The sequence below is a fragment of the Acomys russatus genome, chromosome 18, assembly GCF_903995435.1.
Source record: "Acomys russatus chromosome 18, mAcoRus1.1, whole genome shotgun sequence".
NCBI classification, from domain to species: Eukaryota; Metazoa; Chordata; class Mammalia; order Rodentia; family Muridae; genus Acomys; species Acomys russatus.
In genome coordinates this window covers 40,170,774-40,189,771 of record NC_067154.1, presented here as the reverse complement: position 1 = coordinate 40,189,771, position 18,998 = coordinate 40,170,774, and the positions used below count along the sequence as shown (strand labels likewise).

The 18,998-nt window shown below is 43.6% G+C and overlaps 1 protein-coding gene across 1 annotated transcript in view; it reads right to left on the bottom strand.

Annotated features, from left to right (window-relative positions):
- Positions 1–444: 444 nt before the first annotated feature.
- The window catches only part of Pibf1 (progesterone immunomodulatory binding factor 1), a 160,247-nt gene continuing 141,693 nt past the window's right edge, over positions 445–18,998 (bottom strand). The window contains exons 17-18 of the mRNA XM_051160907.1: positions 11,239–11,412; positions 445–556 (exon numbers count right to left, since the gene is read on the bottom strand). Coding sequence (XP_051016864.1) covers positions 506–556; positions 11,239–11,412 — 225 coding nt within the window. The 3' untranslated portion in view covers positions 445–505. The remainder of the gene's footprint in view (positions 557–11,238; positions 11,413–18,998) is intronic.

The window sequence follows — 18,998 nt, the reverse complement described above, 5'->3', positions numbered from 1 at the left end:
AGGCAGTGGTGGCCCACGCCTTTAATCCCAGCACTCAAGGAGGCAGAGGCAGGTGGATTGCTGTGAGTTCGAGGCCAGCCTGGTCTGCAAAGGTAGTCCAGGACAGCCAAGGCTAAATAGAGAAATTCTGTCTCAAAAACCAACCAACCAACCCACCAACCAAATACCTCTGTATTTACATATTTATGAAAACTCTACAATCTGGTCAGGAGACAGAAGATATTTATTTTACAACAAAATACATAAAACCGCATATAAAGTATACCACTGTATGTTAATTATACTGAAATTTGTTAATTTAACATTGGTTAAAATAAAAATTAAGTTATATTTGAAAATGTCAAGTACATGATTAAAATAAACCTTTCCTCCCCAAAAGACACAGCACTTCAGGAGCACATGATGACCCAGGCCACTTCCATGAAGCACAGCGGGCCAGTCCTGGGCACAGCGTGGAGGGATAGGGGTGGCTGGGTGAGGCTCTGGCATTCTCCAGCACCAAACACTAGGCCTTCATCTTTTGATTCCTGGGCCATTCTTGTGCTTCCTTTTTAGTCTGAAAAGAAAAAAAGTGAGTAAATGGGAAAAAATAGTGCTTACGAGGAGCAGGTGACGCAGAGAACTACATAGCTCCACCCGGGCATCCTGCACAGGCGAGAGGAACCCCCCTCTCCTTCCTTCTCCCCCCTCTCTCCTCTCTCTGTTTTTGTTTTAGTTTTTCAAGACAGGGTTTCTTTGTGTTACCTTGTCTGTCCTGGATTCGCTTTGGAGACCAGGCTGACCTGGTACCCACAGGATCCGCTTGCCTCTGCCTCCCCAGTGCTGGGATTAGAAGCATGTACCAGCACGCCCGGCAACCCACTTCTCTTTAATTCAGGCAACTATGGAGGATCTGTCACAGCGCTGTAGGTTAGGTTTGCATAATGCTTTGTAAGAGGTGAGTTCCTACTTGCCTGATGTGAGATCCTTTCTTGCTTTTACTCTGGGGTGATAGGGCACCAGGCAACTCATGGTCACCAAAGCCACCCCAGCCCCTGGCTTCTCAGCTCCTTGCCTCAAGCACAAGCACAGCAGGAAACTCTGACAGGAATGGTGAGGAAGAACTTGAGAGTGGGGAGAGCTTCTGGGAGGGCTGCCACTCTGTTGCCTCTAATGGTTCTGGGATGCAGCCTGGGGTAATCTTTATTGTGATTGCTGCGTTTTGAGTGCATATGGGGCTGAGCTGGTAAGGACCCCACAGACCTGTACAAGTTCCCCTGCCTCAACAGGAAAGTTACTAATCTCTTCAGGGGAGGGGCTGGTCTCGAACTCTTTATGTAGCCAAGGATGATCTTGACCTCGTGATCTCACATCTATTTCCTGAGTGTGGGGATCACTGGGAACACATGCCAGTCCTTCCCATCTGATTTCAGTTACTTAGACTTTGGTTCGGACAGGTTTTAGTACACAGCAAAACCAAAAGGGCAGGCACAGACATGGCCCCCAACTGCAGCACATGCTGATCTTGAACTGGAGCTGAAGATGACATTAAACTTCTGATCCTACCGCTGCCTCCTCAGCAGTCAGGGTATGCAATGAACCCCAGCGTTTCCACAGGAAGACACTAGCATATTCCTGCTTCTGAGTCCTGGGAGCGGCTCTAGCTTTGCACACTTCCTGTCCTGTTCATCCCTTTGGTTCCCATGGGCTTGTGAGCGCTCCTCTTACTATACCATGTCTCCTGAATGGGTCTTGGCTGGTATAGTAACAGGCCTCAGAGGGTGTAATGCTTCTAGAACACTGAAACCTCAAAATAGGCATTGCACACTGCTCTTTGTCCCTCCTCTCTGTTTTTTTTTTTTTTTTTTTTTTTTTTTGAGACAGCGTTTGCTCTTAAGATGAGACTGGTCAAGCCAGGCGGTGGTGGCGCACACCATTAATCCCAGCACTCAGGAGGCAGAGGCTGGCAGATCTCTGAGTTCAAGGCCAGTCTGGTCTACAAAGTGAGTCCAGGACAGCCAGGGCTACATAGCGAAACCCTATTTCAGAAAACAAAACAAAACAAACAAAAAAAAACCTCACCCAAACAAAAAACAAAGAAACAGACAGACAAACAAACAAGCAAACATGAGACTGGTAAAAAAAAAATGTTTAAAAAACTGTTCAAAGCTGGGCGTGTTAGCACGTGCCTTTAATCCCAGCACTTGGGAGGCAGAGGCAGGAAAATCAGGAGCTTAAATGTGGACACAGAGTGAGTTCAAGGCCAGCCTGTGCCACCTAGACCATCCCTTCCTCCCGCAGGAAGGGGAACAAGAGCCAGCTATGTAGCCGAGGATGGTTTTGAACCGCTGATCCTCATGCCTCCGTCCTAAGGACTAGCATTCCAGCGCAGCCACCACGCCTGGCTTCCTCCATCCTAGGCAAGGGCTCTAGGTGAGCTCCACCCCCAGCCCCAAGCCTCTACACTAAGTTATTACAGTTGTTTACTGGAATCATCTACTGAATAGGCTGTGCATTCTCTGTGGGAAGGCATAAAATGATGTTCAATAAAGGATGCTTTAATGAACAAACATATCTCTACTGCTAACTTTTAATCTAAATGTGAGCTATATTAATGAGAGTATTTGGCAGCTGGCCCCTATATTAGCCCAAGTTTTGACATTGGATAAAATTAGATATTGAATTTTTGGATATCCAATTAATATTTCTTAAAACACTTTAGTGTTTAAAGGTGAAAAAAATTATCTTGGAACTTTTTCTGATTAGGATTCAAATCAAGCTCTAAAGATTATATTTTAAAATAATTTCTTGTGTATTGTTGACATTTAATCAGTATTAGGAAGAACTTTAGTTTTAAATTTATCTCTTGAAAGCAGTTTTTTTTTTTTTGGTTTTTCGAGACAGGGTTTCTCTGTGTAGCCTTGGCCATCCTGGACTCACTTTGTAGACCAGGCTGGCCTCGAACTCACAGCGATGCGCTTGCCTCTGCCTCCCGAGTGCTGGGATTAAAGGCGTGTGCCACCACGCCCGGCTTGAAAGCAGTTTTTTGTCTTTGTTTTTGAGACAGGGTTTCTCTGTAGAATAGGTGCCTGGCTGTCTTGGATTCAGAAGTTTGCAGGCCAGGCTGGTCTCGAACTCACAGAGATCCCTCTGTCTCTGCCTCTCAAGTGCTGGGATTAAAGGTGTGTGCCACCACGGGCTTGGCTTTAAATTTATTTCTATGCAATTATTGTCTCCATATCTTGTTTTTGTTTGTTTGTTTTTGTTTTTCAAGGCAGGGCTAGTGATGCATGCCTTCATTCGGGCAGTTGGGAGGTGGAGACAGATGGATCTTGGGGAGTTCCAGGCTTTCATGGTCTACATCGAGGTCCAGAAGCCAAATCTACAAAGAGACCCTTCTTTCTTTCTTTTCTTTTAAAAAAAGATTTATTTATTTATTGTTATGTATACAATACTCTGCCTGCTTGTACACCTGTAGGCCAGTTGCTGGGAATTGAACTCAGGACCTCCCGAGGAGGAACAGTCAGTGGGCATAACCTCTGAGCCATCTCTCCAGACCAACCCTGTCTTTCTTAAAAGGAAACAACAGCAGCAGCAGCAGCAGCAGCAAGAACAACAATAAAACATCAAGCAAACAGCGACCTTCCAGCTTCCTACATGGCCTTTTAATTCTCCTTTGAATTGGTTGAAATGTCTTATCCTACCTTTCCCAGTCTTTTCCCAAGGGGGTTGGGTCTGTCATCTCCTCCAATCTGTTCCTATAGCTGTCAGTTCTCCTCCTCAGTATACTGTGAATTTCTACCTGAACTAATATAAGATTCTGTATCTCTTCCCTTCCAGTCCAGTGATTCATCTTGCACTGCTATGGGCAAGCTCTGAGAGAAAGAAGGTGACCCTCACGGTGTTCTGTGTTTGCTTTCTGTCTAGTGTATCATGCTAAGGTACAGACACAGTTTCTCATTATTAGACTGTAGGCACCCAGCAGGAACCCTGGGCATAGAATAAGTAAGCCATAAGCATGAACAGACACCTCAAAAGAAAGTGTACAATTCTAAGTGACGGTTTGAATATGAAATGGCACCCACAGGCTCACGTGTTGACTATTCCGTCCCCTAGTGGTAATATTACATGAGGGGTGGTGGAAACTGTGGCAGGTGGGCCTATCTAGAGGAAGTTTCTGGAGCTTGCGTTTGAATGTTGTATTTGGCACCTGGCCCCTGCCTTGTGTTCTGGCTCCTAACTGCCATCAGAAGCCCCAGCCATGAGCCACCACTGCCGCAGTGCTCTGCCTCAATGTATGCTGGGAAAGAACAGAACTGGTCACTGAGGAGTTAAAAGTCTCACATCTTCCCTCTGGTCAGGCATCTGTCAGGCCACAGCAATGATAAAAGTGACTACTGTAACAACTCTAAGATGGAGCAAACTTTGTTTTTGAAAGGCGGGGTCTCACTGTGCAGTCCTCATTGGCTTGGAACTCAGTGTGTAGAGCAGGTGGCTGAGATTACAAACATGAACCACACCCAGTTGAAACTGATTTAAAAACATTTTTTTTTAAGAGATATACATGAATCTTGAGGACCAGAAAGATAAGACTGAGTTAGAGAAATTTGTATGAGCAGAAGCAGGATGATGGTGACAATGGCTGGAGGAGGAAGGAAAGGGAAGGGTATTATTTAAAGGGTCTAGAGCTTCAGTTCTACAGGATGGAAAAATAAGATTGCACATAGTGAATGCTACTAAGTTATGCATGTAAAATGGTTAAGATGGCAGAACTTATATATTTTGTATTACAGTAGAAAAAAAGGGAAAATGGGTGCTTTTAAACAAAATACCTTGGAAGATGTGGCATGTATGAGCCTGCTGTCTCAGCACTGGGACAGCACAGACACCAAGGCTGTCTTCTAGCAAGTGTTAGGCCAGCCTCTTCTGGGAGAGGTGGGATTAATACTGGAAAATGTACTGTTTCCTGCTAATTACATGGACCGCTGTTAAATCAGTCACCTATTTTGCTATATATGTTTCTTTCTATCGTATTCTGTACTTAAAAGCGAAGTTGGTTTTCATCAGAATCTATTTTTACTTGGAATACTGCATTTAAAAATCCCTCTAAGGAGCCAAGTGTGGTGGTGCACACCTTTAATCCCAGCACTTGGGAGGCAGAGGCAGAGGCAGGCAGATCGCTATGAGTTTGAGGACAGCCTCGTCTACAAAGTGAGTCCAAGATCGTCAAAGGCTACACAAAGAGACCCTGTCTCGAAAACCAAACCAAAGAAACAAACAAACTCCCTCTCAGGGTTGGGTGATGGTGACACATACCTTTAAGCCCAAGGGTCAGTATGCAGAGGCAAGTGGATCTCTGAGTATGAGGCCAACCTAGTCCTACAGAGTAGGACAGCCAAGGCTACACAGAGAGATCCTGTCTCAAAAAGAGAAAAAAAAAAAAAAATCCCTGCCAGTGGTGAGTATGGTGGCTCATGCTTGTAATCCTGGCACTAAGAGTGACTCCCAGAGGCTGAGGCAAGAGTTTTGCTAAGAGTTTGAGGCCAGCCTGCTCTCCACAGTGAGTTTAAGACTATCCTGACTATAAAATGATACCTTTTTTTTTTTTAAAGATTTATTTATTATATATACAGTGTTTTGTCTACAGCTGGTTATGAGCCACCATGTGGTTGCTGGGAATTGAACTCAGGACCTTTGGAAGAACAGCCAGTGCTCTTAACCTCTGAGCCATCTCTCCAGCCCCTCTGATACCCTATCTTAAAAGCACAAACACCACACCACACCACACGACACCAAACCAAGCCAACCAACCAATCAAAACCCTTCCTCAGCACTGTACAAGTGGAGAGGACAGCGGAAGCCCAGCTCCCAAAGACCCCAGGACTCTTCCTCCCAGGCTCCAATATCAGGAGGTTAGGCCTTCCTGACGCGTGCGCTCCTTCCTGTTTGGTTTTTCTCCACAGACTGTGTCATCCTTGTACATCGTATACAGTTCACTACGTGCTGCAGGAAGGGTCTTACTATGTAGCCCAGACTTACTCGCCTTCAACTGGCAACACCCCTACCCCTGCCTTCTGAGTGGGGGGATTACAGCACATCAGGCCTAGCTCTTTCCCACAGCTCTGAATTGTAGGCGGACCCAGGGTCTGGTGCATGCAGGGTTAATGCTCTACCACTGAGCTACATCCCTGCCCCTATTAGACACATAAAAACTACATAAATATAATGGGTTGGTGTGTCATGTCTCAATATGTAATTGCATAATGTTCAAATCAGAGTAAATTTCAAATATTTATGGCAAAAATAAGAAACTTCAATCTACTTCTGTGTGTTGATATATAGTTTATCTCCATCTGAAACGTCAGGAGGAGCAGGAGTTTACTAGCCTCCTGACTATAATGTTACTCAGCACAGAGTGAATGAATGGCTGTGGTTTGCATCTGCCATGAAACAGACTGCCCAGTTCTATGGACGTCTGGGCATGCGCTGATGTGCACGTGTTTCTCCTAGGCAATATGAAAGAACGCGCAGAGCAGTGGGGAGAGATCACGGCTGTAACTAAGCCAGGTAGCATCACTCTAAGAAAGAACCATGGGCAGCATTTACAATTCTAAGCAACAGCCCAAGGAGCAAGGCACAGCAGGACCACACTCATTTTTATCTTAGACCCTATGTAGCCCTGGCTGGCCTGGAACTTGTGGCAATCCTGCTTCTGCCTTCCAATTGTTGGCATTACAGACACGTGGCATTACACCTTGTTCACACTCAGTTATCACCCACGGACATGTGTGCTGGGCCCTTCTGTGGGTGAGCTCTTTTCTTCTGACAGGCTGTGCTGTGTGACCCAAGCCGGCCTTGAACTTGTCATCAGGCATTCCTGCTGCAATTACTTGTGGAATTGCATGTCTGGCTACTGGCAAATTTCTGCCTTTGCTCATATATTAATTATAATTCATGCTCCTTTGAGCTACGTTAGGACTGAATATATGATTTCTCACCTAGCTCAGTGTCTGAGTCTCATTTGCCACTACTGAAATGTGAACAAATCAAGTGAATAACAGTGGTTTTGAAAGGTTGATTCCTGATTCTCATGAACTGAGTAATTCTTCATTTTCAGATATTTTAGCTAGTGATGTGCTCTTACTAGTATGCTAGCAAAGCTTTAGCTCCTAGATGTTAGATTAGAATGGATCTGAAGTCTTTAATTCATCACCAACTCTTTCTTGATTAGGATGGGCTAATTAGTATAACATGGACAAATGTACAACAGCTATGCTCACGGTCTGTTTGAATATGGGTCAGAAACTGAATTAGAGACTTTAAAGCTAAGCATGGGACACTTTAAAATAAATATAACAACAAATAAACAAAATGTAATAATGGATATGGCTTACCAAGGAAAATTATTCACTGTCTGACCCTTTAAAACCTTTTCTAAATCTAAATAGATCATGGATAAAATGGGTACAATAATTCAGATACAATTAGCTATTCTTTGCTTTGGTAATTCTACCCTTCTATATTTGAAAAACAGTTTTCCTAATAGTTATTGACTCTTTAACTCAGACAATGGTGCTGTAACTACAATATATGGTCTTCAGTTATTAACACAATTAATCTTTAAACCAAGGAGACCTCCCCACCCCTAGGTCTCTCTGTGTAGCCCTGAATGTCCTGCAACTCTCTCTTTAGACTAGGCTGGCCTTGAACTCACTGAGATCCACCTGCCTCTGCCTCCCAAGTGCTGGGATTAAAGGCGTGTGCCACCACGCCCAGCTGAGAGTCCTTATTTTAAATTCGCAACTCACACAAGTTCTCTCAGATGAAGCCAATTTTCATTTATTTATGTATATAACGATACTGATACATACTTAATGATTACCTTTTATTACTCTGAACACTGCTGTAATTATTATGTGCCCACTTAAGCTAATTATATTTATAATTTTATAGAGAAACAGTACAAATTAATAAAAACTTTAATTGGTAATACAGTATTAACAGGTCCCAAAGTGAACTACTCCAGATTTTGTAAGGAACTCAGCAAACTGCTGTAGAAACAAACTACCAGACTGTCTGGGAACCTACCAGAAGTAATTCATTAGTTGCAGAGGATTTTGGAAATGATCAACCGATAAGACAAAAACCTTTGTGTCACCCAGAAGAAGCCAGTTAAAACATTAATCTATAACTTGGGATTATAACACACTGAGAAACTTTGTTAAAATGCGAAAGAACAGTGACTGATAACAGCAGACAAAATAAGCCTGCTGGATTACTCCAGGAATCTAGAAAAAGAGCTGGAGATTAAGACTATTAGTGTTTAACCAGCCCAACTTCTAAGGATGAGAAAGGCTGTGTTTAGTGGGCATAATTACTCTGTTTTCCAAAATGCTAGAGGCTAGGACACAAACACAGATTTCTACGTCTTAACAGGTAGGGCCCAACTTCAATGAGTTGGCAGTTGGTCTGTTTTTTTTTTTAATTATTTTATTTTCATTTTAGTTTATGTGCATTGGTGTGAGGGTGTCAGATCTTGGAGTTACAGACAGTTGTGAGCTGCTATGTGGGTGCTGGGAATTGAACCCAGGACCTTTGGAAGAGCAGACAGTGCTCTTAACCACTGAGCCATCTCTCCAGCTTCCTGGTTTGTTTTTTTTTTTCGAGACAGGGTTTCTCTGTGTAGCCTTGGCTGTCCTGGACTTGCTTTGTAGACCAGGCTGGCTTTGAACTCACAGCGATCCACCTGCCTCTGCCTCCCAAGTGCTGGAATTAAAGGTGTGCGCCACCACCGGCCCGCCAAAACATGGGACTGTCTGGGATCATTTGTTCCTTACTTCCTCATCCTATGTTTACTCAGACATTTCTTATTTTAAAGGGCTTACTACTAAACTGTATATGGGAGAGGCTACAGTAGTATTTTTGACTTTAGAAATAAATATATTCTTTGTTTTGTTTTTTGAGACAGGGCTTTGCTGTATAATGTAGTCCTTGGCTGGCCTTGAACTCACAGAGATCCACCTGTGCTGGGATTTAAGAGATGTGCCACTAACGCCCAGCAAGAAATAAACATTTAGCTGGGCAGTGGTGGCACATGCCTTTAATCCTAGCACTAGGGAGGCAGAGGCAGGTAGATTGCTGTGAGTTCGAGGCCAGCCTGGTCTACAAAGCGAGTCCAGGACAACCAAGGCTGCACAGAGAAACCCTGTCTCAAAAAGCAAAACAACAAATAAACAAAAGAATTGTAAACATTTAATCTTTCTTTCTTTCTTTTTTTTTTTTGAGATTAAACTCTGCTGTCTAGGCAGGCCTTAAACTCAAGGCTCACCTCCTGCCTCAACCTCCCAAATGCCGAGATCACAGGCACAGACATCAAGCCCAGCTGAGCTGGGGGTTCCTGGGTGCTGCTCACTCTTCCAATGCTCACTCATTCACTTGCAGAGGGTTTAGTTCCCCACCTGAGTATGTCAAGTAGTTTTAAGAGCTAAGAAGACAACAAAGTAGGAGAGATAAAGAACTGATTTCTTCCCTCTCAGCAAGTGTGTGCTGAAACAGTGGATGTGGAAAGAATGTACAGAAAGGTGTCTTGAGACAAAGGGCCTTGAGTTAGGTCAGAGGAAGGAAGGAACCTATGAGTAAGCACAACTTGAGGAGAAGCAGACGAGCAAGCTCAGCGCCACGGCTGCTCAGATGAGGCTTGCGGCTCTCCTTACTGCAATGTGTAGGTTTCCTTTGGTTGGCACAGACTGCCACTTTAAAATGGGAAGCTGGGAGCTGGAGAGATGGCTCAGCAGTTAAGGGTACCGTCTGCTCTTCCAGAGGACCCCAGTTCAATTCCCTGCATCTCAAAATGGTCTGTAGCTCTAGTTTCAGAGGAGCCGACACTCTCACACAGACACACATTCAGGCAAAACACCAATGCGGACGAAACAGAAGTAAATTATTAAAAGGGGAAGCTGAAGCTTGGGGATGGCACGGGGCTGCAGTCCCAGCACTCTGCAGGCAGAGGCAGCAATGTGAGTTTGAGGCCAACCTGGGAAAGCCTGTCTGTGAGATCTTTCTAAACACGAAGTGCTGGCACCGTGGCTCAGAGGCTCAGAGTAGAATCCTTGCCACGTACAAGCACAAGGGGGAGGTTCAGTCCTTAGCGCTGAAGGGAAAAGGAGGTTAGATTACATAATCATAAATGGCTTCTATATCACTGATCTGTGTGTAAAGAGAAGGCTGGTGTCACAATTTCTGTGCTTAACCTTTTTTTTTTTTTGGTTTTTCGAGACAGGGTTTCTCTGTGTAGCTTTGGCCATCCTGGACTCACTTTGTAGACCAGGCTGGCCTCGAACTCACAGCGATCCGCCTGCCTCTGCCTCCCGAGTGCTGGGATTAAAGGCCTGCACCACCACGCCCGGCTACTTTTTTTGGTTTTTCGAGACAGGGTTTTTTCGTGTTACCCTGGCTGTCCTAGACTCACTTTATAGACCAGACTGGCCTGGAACTCACAGTGATCCACCTGCCTCTGTCTCCCGAGTGCTGGGATTAAAGGAGTGCGCCACCATACTCGGCCCTTATTATTTAGTTTTTGTGTGTTTTGACTGCATGTGTGTCTGTGTGAGGGTGTTGGATCTCCTAAAAGTGGAGTTACAGACAGTTGTGAGCTGCCACATGGGTGCAGGAAATCGAAGCTGGGTGCTCTAGAAGAGCAGCAAGTGCTTTTAGCGACCAAGCCACTTCTCCAGCCCCGGGTGTTTTACATGAGAATCTCAGAACACAACAGTTTATAAATAAGGGGGAGCAAATGTTACTTTCCACACTTTTATCCTTTTATAAATTAAAACATTACGGTCTGGGGAGATGGCTCAGTGGGTGAAGTGCTTGCCTCACACAGCACGAGGACCTGAGTTTGGATTCCTGGAATCCAGTAAAACTGGACGCTGTAATGCAAGTCTAGACTCTCAGCCTCCGATGCATGTGATGGGAAGAGGAGACTGAATGATCCTGTGAAGTTGCCGGGCGGTGCTGGCACATGGCTTTCATCCCAGCAGAGGCAGGCGGATCTCCGTGAGGTGAGCCAGCCTGGTCTACAGAGTGATTTCAGGACAGCCAGGGCTACACAGAGACACCCTGTCTCAACAAACAAACAAACAAAAAACCAAAGTAACTATGCACTATGCAAATTAGTTTAAAACAAATATGAATGAGAAGAAGGAACATATTTAGTCAGGACCAGAAATTAAAATTGTAAATAATTTTAACTGTACTTACAAACAGTGTTGGCTTGGGTATAAATACATTAACTTCATGTTCTCTTGGCATGTTCAATGTCTTTGATGCTTGATTTTCTGTCACGCTTTTTGATTCCGTTTTTGTAAGAAGTAAGTTGTTCTCAGAATGTTTATTACACATATTAATGATAATCTGTTTCATGGCTGCAAATTCCTGTTGATATATGAAAACAAGAAAATAGCAAATATGATTTTGTTCAACAGACTAATAATGATTGACACTAAAGCATTTATTTTCTTTATGTAGGTGAAATATTTGAATAATTATATTATACATATAAGAAAGTTGTGAAAATAAAATATTAACGTACAACGATTATGCACATGACTTTTTGTTGTTGTTTTTGTTTTTGGAGACAGTGTTTCTCTGTGTAGGCCTGGCTGTCTGGGACTTGCTTTGTAGACCAGGCTGGCCTCGAACTCACAGTGATCCGCCTGCCTCTACCTCCCGAGTGCTGGGATTAAAGGCGTGCACCACCATCGCCCGGCTACAACAGACTTTTTATGTGCTAGTAGTTGCCAGTTTTTCTGCCTACTGGAGTCACACATGGAGCTTAAAAAAATACCCCATGAAGCCAGCAGTGGTGGTGCACACCTTTAATCCCAGCACTCAGGAGGCAGAGACAGGTGGATCTCTATGAGTTCTAGGCCAGCCTGGTCTACAGAGTGAGTTCCAGGACAGCCATGGCTACATAGAAAAACCCTGTCTCGAAAAAAAAAAAAAATCCCATGATATGTGTGCCACATCTATAGACTGTGACACATGTGACACAACTGGTGTGGAATGTATCTGGAGTTGTTCTGCAGTTTTCTGCACATGGTTAGCAACTATTATAATTCTTTAATTTCTGGAAGTCAAATCTAGGCCTTGTGCATGGCAGGTAGTTTTAGTGTGATAATGTTTACCTCCCTCCTTTTTTTTTTTTTGGGCAGGGGGGGCTTTTCAAGACAGGGTTTCTTTGTGTTAAGCCTGGCTGTCTTGGGCTTACTTTGTAGACCAGACTGGCCTCCAACTCACAGCGATCTGCTTGCCTCTGCCTCCCGAGTGCTGGGATTAAAGGCTTCTGAAATCTAAAATGAAGAAGGTAGAGAAACGGAGCATAGAATGGTTGTCTGTGACTACTAGTTATGTTTTTTTGTTTTTTGGGTTTTTTTTTTTTTTTTTTTTTTCCGAGACAAGGTTTCTCTGTGTAACCGTGGCTGTCCTGGACTCATTTTGTAGACCAGGCTGGCCTGGAACTCACAGCAATCCACTTGCCTCTCCCTCCGGAGTGCTAGGATTGAAGGTGTGCACCACCACACCCAGCTAGTCATAGTTTATTTAAACAGTATGTTTAATATAACTTCCAGCATGCCTTTGGCTGTAGTATTTCTGTAGCCTTTTACAAATGGTAAATGGAGCTGCCTTGAGTTGCCATTTCTAATTTTTATAGTCTTGGGAATTGAGTCTAGGGACTTGTGCATGCCAGCCCCAAGTACTTCACTACTGAGCTACACCCCATCCTGTCTAGTTGCCTTTCCAAAGCATTTATTTCCTTCCTTATTTAATTGGACACAGTGCTATGCTATGTAGTCACTACTTTGTAGCCCAGGATGGCCTCAAGCTGAAGACAGTCCCATTGCCTTGGCCTTCATGGTGTTGGGATTTCAAGCATGTGTCACTTGGATTATAGTTTGCCTTTTGAGTGAAGAATTAACTATGCTGAACTCTTTGAAGAATTTACATCCACACGCTCTCCAGCCTATCCTTTTGCTCGGACAACCTTTTGGCTCTTCAGTAGTGGATGCTTATGACTGCTTACTGAATACAAATAGCAAACACAAGACCCAGAGAGATGGCGTGCTACCTTACTTATCTGTAGAATAGCGCTGGGCACTGCACCAGGTAATACTTTCCTTCATGCCAACACACAAGACTTAGGGCAACAGAAGGATGCTCTGCTCCCTGCTACTGATCTGTTTATAGACATCAGCTCCATGTCAGAGCAAGTCCCTACAGGCCTCTCTTTTCTGGCTGTCATTAGTTCTATTTAGAACCACCTAGCTGCAGTAGATATTTTAAAACAGACTGTGGAGTTTGAGCCATGCTGCCTTCCTAGCCTCCAGGGTGAGGGCAGGAACTGCAGCCCATAGTCCTAGACTCCTTTCTCCTTTGTGCAATGTGATCAATGTCTTTCCAAAGTACACAAGACTATGAATGAACACATGATTTGGGACTTTGTGAGATTTTGTTTTCAAGATTGTGTTATTTAATTTGTGGTAAAATATGTAATAATTTAATGTTAAGCTTGTTCAGTTGTAACAGATTTCATTTTATTAATTTTTTTTCCTTAACAAGGTCTCTGGTAGCCCAGGCTGGCCTCTAATTTTCTTTGTAGCTAAGGATGACTTTGGACTTTTGATCCTCCTGAATCCCCGAATTATAGGCTTGTACCACTGGCTTATGTGGTGAAGGGGACGGAACTCAGGGTTTTGTGTAGCCAGGCAAGGATTTTACCAAATGAGCTACATTCTCAGCCTCATGATACAATTGAGCTCTTATACTTTTGAAAGGGGGAAATTATGTTTTCCTAGCCTATCAAAACCAAACCAAGCCAAACCAAACCAAACAAATTTTTTGGTCTGAAAAATATTCACCAGCTAGAAATATTTTAAGATGACAATAAAATAAAATATACATCCAAAATAACCTACCAGATTTTACAAATATATAAATGGTTTCTTGAGCTAGGCGCAGTGGTGCATGCCTGTAATTCCAGCACTTGGGAGGCAGAGGTAGGTGGGACTATGTGAGTTCCTGGTATCTTGAGGGCTTTAGGCCTCAAAATCTGGGAGTCAAGCTTCTTAAACCTTTTCCCACTTGTAACAACTTTTGCCAAGATTTTGTTTTGTTTTGTTTTTTGTAGACAGGGTTTCTCTGTGTAGTCTTGGCTATCCTGGACTCCCTTTGTAGACCAAACTTGCCTAGAACTCACAGAGATCCATCTGCCTCCCGAACGCTAGGATTAAAGGGATGCGCCAGCACGCCTGGCCCCAAGAAATTTTTTATGTGATCCCTGGGCACATGGTTATAAAAGGTATGTAAGCAAATCAAATATTTGTTAACAATAAGCCAAAGATTTATCAACAAACATTCTTTGGTATACAAATCCAACCTTAGCATTTATCAAGGACAAAGGTGACTGCACACCAACGAACCAGATGTGCTTACTCACTTTTACATAGAGTTAAACCAAAAAGAAGCAAATTAGACCTCAGATGAGGGATGTAGCATCTTTAGTGTTTTAGGATGTAGTCTGTATTTTGATGCTAGTAATTACTAGAAATGCTTTTCTAATCTTTTTTTTTTTTTTTTTTTGGTTTTTCGAGACAGGGTTTCTCTATGTAGCCTTGGCCGTCCTGGACTCACTTTGTAGACCAGGCTGGCCTCGAACTCACAGCGATCCGCCTGCCTCTGGGATTAAAGGCGTGCGCCACCACGCCCGGCTGCTTTTCTAATCTTAAACTAAAATTCATTGAATATTTTTAAACAATGGATCTTAAGTCAGAAACTCAAACAGCAATTTAAAAATTCAAACATTTTAACACAATACAATAGAAAGATGTACTGACTGTGCACATGGTGAGGAGTGATGGTAGGAAAGTATTGTAAGTCATTTTCCATGTTTATACTCTTCTGTTTCTATAAGAACAGGGGGCTTCGTTTGTTTTTTGTTTTAGTTTTTTGAGACAGAGTTTCTCTGTGTAACAAGCCCTGGCTGTCCTGGTCTTTGTAGACCAGGCTGGCCTCAAACTCACAGAGATCTGCCTACCTCTGCCTCCTTGGGCTGCCACCAGGCCTGGCTAGACAGAGGGCTTTGTATACGTAGTAAAAACACTGCAGTTCATACCACACAGCAGTCCTGACTCTAAGCCAAGGTGTTTCAGGCATTTAGCACCACGCGATGTAAGAGCAGGTGCAGTGTAGTGCTGTGTTCTGAGAGCCTGCAGTGAAGCTCTAAGAGTCGACACGGGGAACTCTGATAGTAAAAACCAGGATTCACTGTGTTTGATTTCTGAATTAATTTTTGGATGAATTTTGCCCCATTACCTAATTTTTCATGACCCTGTGGTTCAGTTTCATGATATGGCAGTGGTTTTCAACCCGCTGGTCAAGTCTCCTTTGTGGGGAACAGTAGCAAAATTACAATTCTGAAGTAGCAGCAAAAATAATTTTATGGTTGAGAACCACTGCCACATGGGGTCATGACTCAGTTTAAGCTGGACCCTAAAGGCAGCTGATTTTGTTCTCTTTTGCTTCTGCTGGCGCATACAGAAACAGGTTCAAACAACAGCTCTTCCTTGATGCTGATCAGGAGATTGATGGGAGATGAATGTCTTTTGTTTTATGTAGACTATGATTACCACAATTTAGGAAGCTAAGATCACAGTGTCACTTTCATCTGAGTATAAACAACATTAGCATGGTCTCTGAAATCCAGAAAGAACACTTTAAAAGCAGCGAGATTTGGGAAAATTCCTACTAGGGCCACAGTGCTACTGGGTACACCAGAATAACACCAGGAACAGATTTCTCTGTTCTTTGATGTTTGATTTATATACTGATTCCTTAATATGTTAATGTAAAGATATTAACACACAGCAACACAAATGTGTGTATTGCTTACAAATATACATATGTATATTTCAAATAGCAGCTACTGTATAGCCCTGCCTGTCCTGGCACTTGCTATGTAGAATAGGCTGGTCTTGAACTCACAGATACCCATCTGCCAGTGAGCATGCTGATGCCTGTGTAGTGCAGTCAGAGGATGACAGTCAGGAGTCAGCGCTCTCTACTATGTACGACTCAGGGATCAAAGGCAGGTCTCCAGAGCGTGGCAGCAGGAGTCTTAGCACACTGACTCACTCCACCAGTCCAGCTTTATTATTTCTTGCAAGCATTTCTTTTCTATTACCTGTCAATAAACACTTTATTACCCCTGCACCTTCTTTCTAACCTTTTCAAGTCTTGTTCTATTATTTAGCCAAGGCTGGACATGGAGTCTCTATGTAGGCCAGGCTGGTATGGAACGCTTGAGCCTCCTGTCTCCTCCTCCTCTTCTTCTTCTTTTACCTTTTTTTTTGGTTTTTCTGAGACAGGGTTTCTCTGTGTAGCCTTCCCTGTCCTGAACTTGCTTTGTGGACTAAGCTGGCCTCAAACTCACAGAACTCCACCTGCCTCTGTCTCCTTGAGAGCTGGGATTACAGGTATGCACCACTGTGCCCACCTTTCTCTTTCTTTCTTTTTGTTTTTTTTGGGACAGGGTTTCTCTGTGTAGCCTTGGCTGTCCTGGACTCACTTTGTAGACTAGGCTGGCCTCGAATTCACAGTGATCCACCTGTCTCTACCTCCAGAGTGCTGGGGTTAAAGGTGTACACCACCACATCCAGCCCAGTTTACAATTTTGATTTCTAATTTGTGAACGAAGCACAGCTTACATGGTTTCTATCTGATATTAGGGGATATTTGCCACGATGACCAGGCTCATCTGAAAATCAGTTTTATCCATATAAAAATACATATATACATATACACTTTAGGGCTATCATGAAGAATGCAGAATTCTACCCAAAGAACAAGTGTCTCTTCATTCTCCCTAATTCTAGCTCATTCTTCACTGATGATTAATTTACAAAGTCATTTCCAAAAATTAAAAAGAAAAACTATCTTTCTGATATGTAAAGTACATAAAATAATTCTAATTATAAGGATGAATGAAGAACTAACTATTTGATTATATGAATAGAACTAAGGCTTAACCAAAGACAGCATTGCAACCTGGGTATGAGAGCAATCCCAACACTCAAGAAGCCGCGGAAGGAAGACTGAGAAGTCAAGTCCAGCCTGAGCTCCCTTTGGTCTCTCTGTCGCTGTCTCTGTCCCTGTTCATGACATTTCTAATGATGGTGACTGTTATTGCTCAGTCTCTATGAGAAACTGCTCTCTTGGCTCCCAAAGCACACATCTTGGTCATTACTGTCAAGGATCCGCACAGAGTGGTGGCATGTTAGCACAGCTCAGCTGCAGAGCAGCTGCTTAATGGTATTGCATAGCTGATGCCAATAAATTGCTCAAAGTTGTAAACTCTGCAAAGATGTTGGCAAGGGGACACATAGATAGCATTTCTCGATGAAAATAGCTCTGACAAACATAATGCAAACTATGTGCTCCGCTGGAGTACAAGGAAGTGTTTTTATATATGAGGCAACAACATGTCAGGACCAACAGGCCAGACAATTCTGTATATCTTTGGCCTTAGGTTATACAAGGTAGAAATCAGCCTGGCTTTAAGTCAAGAACGTACTTTGTATAAGTTTCATTTAAAGGAATATTTTAAATTATAAATTTTTATTTACTTGGTTTTTTTGTTTTTTGTTTTTCTCTGGGTAGCCTTGGCTGTCCTGGATGCACATTGTAGACCAGGCTAGCCTGGAACTCACAGAGATCCACCTGTCTCTGCACACCTTTAATCCCAGCACTTGGGAAGCAGAGGCAGGTAGATCTCTGTGAGTTCAAGGCCTGCCTGGTCTACAAAGCGAGCCCAGGACAGCCAGGCCTGTTACACAGAGAAACCATGTCTTGAAAAATTAAAAAGAAGAAGGGGGACCAGCTGGCCATAGTGGTGCATGCTTTTAATTCTGGCACTTGGGAGGCAGAAACAGGTGAATCTTTGTGAGTTCAAGGCTGGCCTGGTCTACATTGTGAGTTCCAGGACAGCCCGAGTTACATAGTGAGACTCTGTCTCAAAATCAAACCAAATCATACCATACTATCAAAGACCAACCAAAGAACCATCCAACCAACAAGGAAACAACAAAATGGAGAGAGAGAGAGAGAGAGAGAGAGAGAGAGAGAGGGAGGGAGGGAGAGAAAGGACCTGTAAGACAGCTCAGTGGGAAAAGCCACTTGCTGCTAAGTCTAAGGACCTAGTTTTGATTCCCACGAACCACATGGTAGAAAGAGATAAGCAAGTCCCCAGACTTGCTGTCCTCTGACCTCCAGGCACTGTGTTATGCAGCCACGTCTTCACACAAAGTAAATGCAAAATTAAAAAAAAAAAAAGTTAAGAGGGGGCTTGGAGAGATGGCTCAAAGGTTAAGTTTTCAGCTGCTCTTACAGAGGACCCAGGTTCAATTCCCAGCACACACATGGTGGCTCATAACAATCTGTAACTCCAGTTGCAGGGGGCTCCTCTGTGTAGCACTGGCTGTTCTGGACCCGCTTTGTAGACCTGGCTGGCCTGGAACTTGAACTCCTAGAGACCCTCCTGCCTCTGCCTCCCAGAGTGCTGGGATCATAGGCATGGACCACTGAGCATAGCTTGGAAGTTTTTAGTACATAGAAGTTCCTTAGCTTACCATGGTGGACTTAGAGTTTTTCAACTTAAACAATGGTGTTAAGACTTCGAGTACATTATGTTCTGAATCCGATGATGTGACATAACCTCCTCTTTCTTCTCCCCACTACCTCTCCTTAGCCTGGAATTAGCTATGGAGGCCAGACTGGCAGACTTCCCAATTCTCCTGCCACTGCTGCATCCTGAGTGTTGGGGCTCTAGGTAAGCAGCACCATGCCTGGTGACAGGCACCACAGTCTTCAATGACAGTGGGCACTGCCTGTGAGTCCCAACTCTCAGCCATCCATGTAGTAGGGCTATGTGATCTATATTCCTCAGGCCTAATGTGTTTTCACTGATG